General features: G+C 50.4%; 1 protein-coding gene across 1 annotated transcript; it reads right to left on the reverse strand.

The window, feature by feature from the left end:
• Positions 1 to 5,622: 5,622 nt before the first annotated feature.
• LOC133749916 (olfactory receptor 2Z1-like) lies at positions 5,623 to 6,567 on the reverse strand. Its single transcript, XM_062179284.1, has one exon. It carries the CDS (start codon positions 6,565 to 6,567, stop codon positions 5,623 to 5,625), a length of 945 nt encoding a protein of 314 aa, XP_062035268.1.
• Positions 6,568 to 10,727: the final 4,160 nt, after the last annotated feature.

Here is a 10,727-nt window from a genome sequence, read left to right on the forward strand (position 1 = left end):
AATTCTTAAAAAACAGCTTGGCACACTGACATAAGCATAGTAATATGAACTAAAGACCTTGTTCATAATTCACTAATTTTTTATTATTATGGCAAAATACACACAGCATAGAATTCACCGTAGTAGCCTTTTTTTTTTTTTTTTCAGTTCTGGGGAAATTAAAGAGTGACTCTGGACCTGGGGCTGGGATGGAGCAGCCAAAGTTGCCACCTGTGACGCTGGCATCCCATGTGGGCTCTGGTTCGAGTCCCAGCTGCTCCACTTTCGATCCAGCTCCCCGGTAATGCGACTGGGAAAGCAGCAGCAGATGGCCCAAGTGCCTGGGCCCCTGCGCCCACGTGGGAGCCCCAGATGGAGCTCCTGGCTCCTGGCTTCAGCCTCGCCCAACCCTAGCTGTTGTTTGCATTTGGGGAGTGAACCAGCTGTTGGAAGACCTCTCTGTCTCTGTGTCTCTCTCTGTAACTGTGCCTCAGCTCCAGAATTCTTTTCATCTTGGAAACGTGAAACTCTTCATCCTCCGCCCTAGAGATCACCGACTTTTATCCGCACTTACTTTGAACTGTTTTAAGAAAATTTCTGGTGGAGCTGGCGAGATACCAGCGCCCCCCAGAGTCCAGATAGGGAAACGCACCCTGCCAGGAAAGGCCCAAAGAGGAATTTGAGAAAAACCAACCTGTGGCCCCAGCCTTTCCTCTCCCATCCCTGTCCTGTCTCTGCAGGACCCAGACTCCGCCTAGGAGGAGGTGTCCTCATCCAAATCAACCTCCCCTTCCCACACCTCTGCCTCTGCCCCCTTCTGTTTTGTGCGTATTTCTAAACTAGCCTTATTTTTCAAAATATTTATTTACTTTTTATTCTTATGGGAAAGCAGTGAGAGAGAGAGAGAGAGAGAGAGAGAGAGAGAGAGAGAGATGGGGCCAGCGCTGTGGCGTAGTGGGTAAAGCCTCTGCCTGCAGTACCGGCATCCCATATGGGTGCCGGTTTGAGTCCCGGCTGCTCCACTTCCGACCCAGCTCTCTGCTAAGGCCTGGGAAAGCAGTAGAAGATGGCCCAAGTCCTTGGGCCCCTGCACCCATGTGGGAGACCTGGAAGAAGCTCTTGGCTCCTGGCTTCAGATAAGCACAGCTCTGGCTGTTGTGGCCATTTGGGGAGTGACCCAGCGGATGGAAGACCTCTTTCTCTCTCACTCTCTCTCTCCCCCTCCTTCTTTCTCTGTATAACTATTTAAAATAAATAAATTAATCTAAAAAAAGGGAAAAATGGCAAACATACTTCTGTTTCTGTCCCCAAATTTCACCCGTGATGAAGTATTTTTCCACATGCGTTTATTGCTCCGTGTTCTTATCTTTAAGCTATCTCTGTTTCTGAACTCTCTGAGGGGGAGGTGGCAGACTTGGGGCCGGTAGGAGGGGGTTTCAGAAGGCTTGTGGAGGGAATGGGCCTGGGTTTGCCTTCCAGCCTGCCCCGATTCCAGCTTCCCACAGTGCAGAGCTCTCGAAGGGCGAGCAGGAAGGTGAGGACTGGGCTCTTCCCAACCTGGTGCAGACCGACACCAGGCAACGTGGTTCAGGTGCATCTCAGGGAGGGGAAGAAAGTCAATTTCCTTTCTTTTCTTTCTTTCTTTCTTTCTTTCTTTCTTTCTTTCTTTCTTTCTTCCTTCCTTCCTTCCTTCCTTTCTTTTTTTTTTTTTAAGATTTATTTATTTCAGAGGCAGAGAGAGAGAGAGAGAGAGAGAGAGAGAGTTCCATTCGCTGGTTCACCCCCCAGATAGCCACAATGGCTGGAGCTGAGCTGATCCAAAGCCAGGAGCCAGGAGCTTCTTCCAGGTCTCCCACGTGGGTGCAGGGACCCAAGGACTTGGGCCATCTTCCACTGCTTTCCCAGGCACATTAGTAGAGAGCTGGATTGGAAGAGAAGTAGCTGGGACTTGAACCAGCCCCCATAGGCCACAGCGCCAGCCTTGAATAGATTTTTTTTTTAAAATCTGATGCAAGATCCAGCTCAGGTTCAGGTCCATCTAGTTGCCAAGCCTCTTTTGTGTCCCAAACTCTGTTTTTTTTTTTTTAAACTCTTTCCCTAGATCGCAAATATTTCCAGCCTCCCGAAGAGATTCAGGCTGGTGGGTGGGAGGAGGTGCCATTGCCTGGGTTTTGATGTTTGAGGAAAGAAATGATGGTGCCTAATGGGATCCTGAAGCCTTGGGAGAATTTTTGGAACGTTGCATTTGACTTTGAAATGCTAGCGCCTCCTAGTGACTGATTTTGAATGTGCTCCACAGAAGAGTCGAGAATCCTTCTCGCTGAGGTTGACGCTGATCAGTGCCAAACAGTGGGACACTGAAGCAGCTCTCAGGGCGGGGACCCCCACCCTTCACCCCTGGCGTTCGTCTCACTCCCACCCCCTGCAGCTCCAGACACTCCGAGCCTGCTCCCCTGGACGTAGGATTGTGCTTTGTGTCTTCTTGTCTTTGCACCTGCCCTTCTCATTGTCTTTCCCTCTTTTAATTTACAGAAATCGCGATATAGCTTATATTCTGGGAAATACACATGTCTTTAAAAGTTATTGATTTATTTCAAAGTGGATAGAGAGAAAGAGACAGACGGGCAGAGATCTTCTTCCCACTGGTTCATTCTCCAAATGCCAACAGCCCAGGCTGAAGGGCCAAGATGAAGCCAGGAGCCAGGAGTTTCTTCCAGGTCTCCCATGCGGGTGCAGGGGCCCAAGCACTTGGCCCATCTTCTACTGCTTTCCCAGGTCATAGCAGAGAGCTGGATTGGAAGAGGGACAGCCAGCACTTGAACCAGCGCCCATATGGGATGCTGGCACTGCAGGTGGCAGCTTTACCCGCTAGGCCAACTCCGGCCACAACTCTGAGTCTTTTTTTTTTTTTTTTTACAGGCAGAGTGGATAGTGAGAGAGAGAGAGACAGAGAGAAAGGTCTTCCTTTGCCGTTGGTTCACCCTCCAATGGCCGCCGCGGCTGGTGCACCGCGCTGATCCGAAGCCAGGAGCCAGGTGCTTCTCCTGGTCTCCCATGGGGTGCAGGGCCCAAGCACTTGGGCCATCCTCCACTGCAGTCCCCGGCCACAGCAGAGAGCTGGCCTGGAAGAGGGGCAACCGGGACAGAATCCGGCGCCCCGACCAGGACTAGAACCCGGTGTGCCGGCGCCGCAGGTGTAGGATTAGCCTATTGAGCCGCGGCGCCGGCCAACTCTGAGTCTTAATCCAAAGATACATTAAGACCAATATCCCTGCAAAGATAAATAATGACAGGGGTGCATTATTCCCCCTGAACTCCTGAACTGAGTAATTGTAACTCTTGTGCCTATTGGTGACGACAATGAAAGCTTTATAACGGCAGCGTCTTAGGTGGCCCCGAGGCCCTGAGGTTTGGTCCACAATGAGATCCACGGTCTCACATCTCAAATCTGTAATCTGAGACAACAAAAATAATCCATGGGTGGACTGAGTAGCTTGAGACATCTGAGTGACAGCTCTCTCCTTCTATAGCAAATACAAATGGTGACCATAGGGGTGGCATTTGAGCATCGGGTGTAGCAGCTGAGCACTGCTTGTGACCCCAGCACCCCATACTACAGTGCTTAGGGTTGAGTCCTGATCCTGCTAACGCAGACCCTAGGAGGCAGCAGGTGATGGCTCAAGGGGTTGGGTCCCTGCCCCCCAAGTGAAAGACTTAGATTGAGTTCCTGACTCGAGGCTTTGAGCTGACCCAGCCCTGGCTGTTGGCATTTGGGGAGTGAAGCAGTGAATGGGAGATCTGTCTCTTTCTTTCCTGCCTCTCACTCACTGCCTGCCTTCCAAATAAATGCAGTCAACAAATAGGACCCAAACAAAGAGCCTTCCCAGAACCATCAAGGACTGCGACTTTCACAGCCTCACTGTTGGCACCAGCCCCTGGGTTCCTTTTCTTGCTTGCATTTCAAAGGTAGGATCCCAGATGCAGTCAGGAATGTGTAAGAATGAGATGCAAGGCAGGGCACTGGTCAGTGGCTGTCTTGGTCTCTTTTCTGTTGCTAACAGCTCAATGCTACAATGCTTGCAAGCTATAAAGAAAAAGAGATTTATTCTGGTTTACAATTCTAGAGGTACAATGTCAAGGGGATGCACTGGTGAGGGTCTTATTTTTGGTAAGTTTCCAAGACAACACAAGGCATCACATGGTGAGATACAGGGACCATGTGTGTATGAGCTCTCTGGTCTCCATTTCCTTCCTTCCTTCCTTCCTTCCTTCCTTCCTTCCTTCCTTCCTTCCTCCCTCCCTCCCTCCCTCCCTCCCTCCCTCCCTTCCTTCCTTCCTTCCTTCCTTCCTTTATAAAAAAGATTTGTTTCTTTGAAGGTCGGAGTTACAGAGAGAAAAGGGGAGAAAGAGAGATATCCCATCTGCTGGTTCACTCCCCAGATGGCTGCAATGGCTGGGGCTGGGCCATGCTGAAGCCAGGAGCTTCTTCCAGATCTCCCACGTGGATGGCAGGAGTCAAGAACTGGGGCCATCTTCCGCTTCTTTTTCAGGTGCATTAGCAGGAAGCTGGGTTGGAAGTGGAGCAGCCAGCATTCATCCCATATGGGATGCCAGTGTGGCCCGTGGTGGCTTTATTCACTATGCCACAAGCCAGCCCCCTCCATTTTCTTGTAAAGCCATCAGGATGCAATCACAGGGGCTCCATCTTGATGACCCTCACTTATCTAACCCTAATTACCTGCCCAAGCCCCACCTCTAAACACCACCGTCAGGTTAGCTTTTTCACAATGCGGTATTAAACAACAATGTAAGTCTTAGAATGGACAAGCTATATTCAAACAATAGCAGTGGCCAAAATGTCCTCAACCTGGGATTAATCTCTGTGATTGAATTGGTATTCTTTTTTTTTTAAATCTGAGAGTCAGGGTGAGAGAGAGGGAGAGGGAGAGGGAGAGGGAGAGGGAGAGGGAGAGGGAGAGAGAGAGAGAGAGAGAGAGAGAGAAGGAGAGAGAGAGAAGGAGAGAGAGAGAGAGGGAGAGGGAGAGGGAGAGAGAGAGAAGGAGAGAGAGAGAGAAGGAGAGAGAGAGGAGAGAGAGAGAGAGGAGAGAGAGAGAGAGAGAGGGAGAGGGAGAGGGAGAGAGAGAGAAGGAGAGAGAGAGAGAGAGAGAGAGAGAGAGAGAGAGAGAGAGAGAGAGAGAGAGAATTTCTCATCCTCTGGTTCATTGTCCAAGTGTTTGGGCCAGGGGCAAAGTTGAGAACCTGGAACTCAATCCAGGTCTCCTGCAAGAATGACAAGGACTTAACTACTCGGACCATCACCTGCTGCCTCCCAGGGCCTGCATCAGTGGGAAGCTGGACTCAGGAGCAAGAACCAGGACTTGACCCCATGTGCTCCAATATGCCACGTGGATGCCCCAACTGCTAGGTTGGATGCTGGCACTTGGATTGGCATTCATATAGTAAAAATCTTCATGTCCTGAGACTGAACAAATCTTACTCGTTTTCTGAAAACACACATGCCCCCACCCCCAGTGAGACAGGAGGAAGGCAGCCAGACAGATTTGGTAAGTCTTGTACAGCATGGAATGGCAATGAAAGGAAAATGCCAGCTATGGGGGGGGGGGCCCTCGGGAAAGCATGAGGTCACCTCTTTGACCTGAGGTCCGCCCTGCCAAGGACTTTGACCAAAGCCATTCGAACTTCTCTATTCCTCAAGCTGTAGATGAGGGGGTTGAGTGTGGGAGTGATGAGACTGTAGAAGAGAGAGACGACATTGTCCCGCTGTGGCGTGTGGTAGGCACCTGGCACCATGTACATGAACACGGCTGCCCCATAAAAGAGCCCCACCACGGTGATGTGTGAGGAGCACGTGGTGAAGGCCTTGTGTCGGGCCTCTGTTGAGTGCATTTGGAGAACGGCTCTCAGCACGAGGCCGTAGGAAGTGGCGATGAGAGAACTAGGCAGCAGCAAGATCAGCACCCCGGAGATGGACAGCGACAACTGGTAGTCAGAGATGTCAGCGCAAGCGAGTTTCAGCAGGGCTGGCAGCTCGCAGAAGAAGTGGTCCACGGTGCGTGAGGCACAATAGGGGAACTGCAGGGTGATGGCGGTCTGGATGGAGGCCACGAGCACGCCCGAGAGCCACGAGGTGCCCACCATGAACAGGCACACCCGACGTCTCATGAGCACGGGATAGCGCAGGGGGTGGCACACAGCGACGTAGCGATCGTAAGACATGAGGGACAGCAGGACACCTTCAGAGACACCCATCAGCATCAGGAAGAACATCTGAGCTGCGCAACCTCCGAAGGAGATGGAGCTGCGTCCCTGCAGGAAGTTGGCCGCCATCTTGGGGATGGTGACCAGTGGAAATCCGACATCCAACAGAGAAAGTTGGCTGAGCAGGAAATACATGGGCGTGTGAAGCCTGGAGTCTGTGCAGATCAGGAAGAGCAGAATGGTGTTACCCAGCAGACCCATGGTGAACATGGCGGCCACAAGGGAGAATAGGATGAGGTGTGGCCCCGTGTGGCCGAAGAGTCCCACGAGACTAAAACCTGAGCTCACTGAATGATTTGATTCTCCCATCCTCCAAGAAGCACCATTCACCTGCAGGAAGAACAGGGAGTTTGGTAAGGACTCTCAATAGGAATGATTTTTATCTTTTTTTTTTTAAAGATTTATTTTATTTATTTGAGAGGCAGAGAGAAAGAGAGAGAGAGAGAGAGAGAGAGAGAGAGAGAGAGAGAGAGAGAGAGAGAGAACCCACTTCCATCTGCTTGTTCACTCCCCAAATGGCCACGATGGCTGGGGCTGGGCCAGGTTGAGACTAGGAGCCGGGAGCTTATTCTGGGTCTCCCACATGGGTGCAGGGGCCTAAGCACTTGGACCACTGTCCACTGCTTTCCTAGGCACATTAGCAGGGAGCTGGATCAGAAGTGGAGCAGCCAAGAATCAAACCAGTGCCCATATGGGATGCTGGTGCTTCAGGTGGTGGCTTAACCCACTAAGCCACAATACTGGCCCCCAAAATTTACATATTTAAGAGAGAGAGACGCCGGCGCCGCGGCTCACTAGGCTAATCCTCCGCCTTGCGGCGCTGGCACACCGGGTTCTAGTCCTGGTCGGGGCACCGGTCCTGTCCCGGTTGCCTCTCTTCCAGGCCAGCTCTCTGCTATGGCCCGGGAGTGCAGTGGAGGATGGCCCAAGTCCTTGGGTCCTGCACCCCATGGGAGACCAGGAGAAGCACCTGGCTCCTGCCATCGGATCAGCGCGGTGCGCCGGCTGCAGCGCGCCAACCGCGGCGGCTATTGGAGGGTGAACCAACGGCAAAGGAAGACCTTTCTCTCTCTCTCTCACTGTCCACTCTGCCTGTCAAAAATAAAATTAAAAAAAAAAAAAACGAGAGAGAGACACACACAGAGAGATTTTCTATCTGCTGATTCACTGCCCCAAAGGCCTGCAACAGCTCGGGCTGAACCTAGAACTCAGTCTGAGTCTCCTATGTGGGTAGCAAGGAAAGAACAACTCAAGTCCCCACCTGCTGCTTCTGCGTGCAGTAGAAGGAAGCTGGAATTGGACGTGGAGCTGGGACTCAGACCCAGAAGTCTGATATGGGATGCGGGTGTCCCAGGCAGCTGATACACAGAACAGGTGCACCCGTGGTCTGTTCTGGTCAGGGTACAGGGCAGCAACACGATGCCCTGCTTTTGCCACTTCTGTATACAAGTCTTGCTTTCACCTTCTAGGTAAGCACAGGCTGCCAGCAGGATCAGGAGGCACAAGCCAGCCCCAGCAGAATGCCAGAGCACTCACTCGGGGCCAAGGCGTAGGTGGGATGTTAAGGACATTAAACACACAGTAGGAACTTGCTCAACATGATAAGGGATGATAAGATTGGATCAGGGGCTGGCGCTGTGGCATAGCGGGTAAAGCTGCTGCCTGCAGTGTCCGCATCCCATATGGACGCCGGTTCACCTTCCGGCTGCTCCTCTTCCAATCCAGCTCTCTGCTATGGCCTGGGAAAGCAGTAGAAGATGGCCCAAGTCCTTGGGCCCTGCACCCACTTGGGAGACCTTGATAGAACTCCTGGCTCCTGGCTTCGGACTGATGCAGCTCCAGCCGTTGCGGTCATCTTGGGAGTGAACCAGCAGATGGAAGACCTCTCTCTCTCTCTCTCTCTCGATCTCTCTCTCTCTCTCGATCTCTCGATCTCTCTGCCTCTCCCTCTCTCTCTGTGTAACTTAGACTTTCAAATACATAAATAACTCTTTAAAAAAGATTGGATTAAAAATTAAGTCCAGAACACAGGGAAACCGGCTTGGATCTCTTGGATTAGAGAAGGAAAGAAGCAAAATTTGGGAAGAATCAGAGATGGGATGATATTTAGGATATGGATCTAAGATGTCCACAGGTGAGGGACATATGGATGACAGAGGTTGGAACCGAATGTCCCGAGGGAGGGGGTTGTTCAGAACACCAGCCAGCTCTCGGAGGCTTGATTTTGTAGAGTGGATTTGAGGCCATTATGCTTTACATGTGTTAACTACTCAACAAGACTGTTGTGTGAACGCTGTGGATTTCTCCAACCCACTAAGCATCCTTGACCTTCTCAACCCTCACGCTGTCCTGGAGAACTGTTCACACACGTCACCCCCAACACTAAGAACACCTGTGTTCAAGGGGCAGTTGTAGCCATCACTAAGGAAACACAGAGTAGAATACAGAGATGTAGGGAGAAGCTGGCCTTTTTTTTCTTTTTTCTTTTTCCTTTTCTTTCTTTCTTTTTTTTTTTGACAGGCAGAGTGGACAGTGAGAGAGAGAGACAGAGAGAGAAAGGTCTTCCTTTTGCCGTTGGTTCACCCTCCAATGGCTGCCGCGGCTGGCGCGCTGTGGCTGGTGCACCGCGCTGATCCGATGGCAGGAGCCAGGTGCTTCTCCTGGTCTCCCATGGGGTGCAGGGCCCAAGCACCTGGGCCATCCTCCACTGCACTCCCGGGCCACAGCAGAGAGCTGGCCTAGAAGAGGGGCAACCGGGACAGAATCCGGCGCCCCAACCAGGACTAGAACCCAGTGTGCTGCCGCCGCAAGGCGGAGGATTAGCCTAGTGAGCTGTGGCGCCGGCCAGAAGCTGGCCTTTTAAGACCAGGAATGGTCAACCTTGGAGAGAGCCAGCAGAAATCTTCTTTACCAGGTATCCAAAGGAGCTGGGTTACCTAGAGGCCAGGGAGGTTCATGGTTGAGGGGATTTCCACTAAGGACACTCTGGTGTCCAAGTATGTGTTGATCTTTATCTTGGATATCTTCAGGCACCTCTGACTTGGTTCCCTCTAATCATGAAACTTGTTTAAGAATTTTCACCACACCTGTCTACTTCCTCCCTCTCTCCATCTGTATTTGTTTGTATTGCTCACCTCGATGCCACACTGAAGTTGGAAATTCATACCTTCCTGGGGCCGGTGCTCTGACGCAGCAGGTTAAGCCTGCAGTGCCGGATCCCATATGAGTGCCAGTTCAAGTGCCGGATGCCCCACTTCTGGTCCAGGTCCCTGTTAACGCACCTGGGAATGCAGCAGAAGATGGCCCAAGTCCCTGGGTCCCTGAACCCATGTGGGAGACCCGGATGAAGCTCCTGGCTCCTGGCTTTGGCCTGGCCCAGCCTTGGTGGTTGCAGCCATTTGGTGAGTGAACCAGCAGATGGACGATCTCTCTCCTTCTCTGTCTGTAACTCTGCCTTTCAAATAAAGATAAATAATTTTTTTAAAAAAAGATCTTCTTAAATTATGACTCAGCCTACTTTTTGTCCCATCAGGGTCCGTCATTATACTGTCCTCAGATATTGATTTATTAATTTATTAATGCAATGAAATTTCATGAGGCTGTGTCTCAGTCACTGAAGGAGGCAGAAGCTATGTGAAAAAGATGGACAGTAATTTTTTTCATGAAGCTCAAAATCTCTTTGGATGGGGAGAGGTAGGTAGGGAGGGAGGGAGAGAGAGAGAGAGATAGAGAGAGAGAGAGAGAGAAGAAACAAGGGAATGAGCAAACTATCAACTTTTTAAATAGAAACAAATGTAAAAAAATTTACAGACTGGTCTTATACGAATGTACTAGAGAAATATATTTTGAATGAAGAGATTGAAGGGAGACTTCTTTGAATAGATGAAAGATTCTGTCAACATGCAACAAACTGGGGGTGGCGGTGGGCATTTGGCTTACCATATAAGATGTTGCTTAAGATGCCCGTATCCCACATTGGATTACCTGGGTTCAAGTCTCAGCTCCTGCTTCTGGCTACAGGTTTCTGATAACGCAGATCCCGGAAGGCAGCAAGCAATGGCTCAAGGCAACCTACAGAATGGGAGAAAATATTTGCACTTTGTTTACCTGATAAGGGGTTAATATCCAAAATATGTATTTAAAAAACTCATACAACTCAATAGCAGGAAAATAAATAATCAGATTTTTAAATGGGAAAAGGCATTGAATAGGTGCTTTTCCAAAGAAGACACGCAAATGGCCAACACATATATGAAAAAATGCTCATCATATTCATACAAATCAAAACCACAATGAGTTAGCGCCTCACACCTGCTGGGTTGCTGTTATAAGGACAAAAGTGCAGACATATTGACAAGTGCATGGACAAAAGGGAATCATTGTTCACTGTTGGTGGGAATGAAAATGTGTAGAGCCATTATGGAAAACAATGTGTAGGTTACCCCAAGTAATAATTAATTATTATTAAT

Source organism: Lepus europaeus, chromosome 20 (genome assembly GCF_033115175.1).
Source record: "Lepus europaeus isolate LE1 chromosome 20, mLepTim1.pri, whole genome shotgun sequence".
Lineage (NCBI taxonomy): Eukaryota > Metazoa > Chordata > Mammalia > Lagomorpha > Leporidae > Lepus > Lepus europaeus.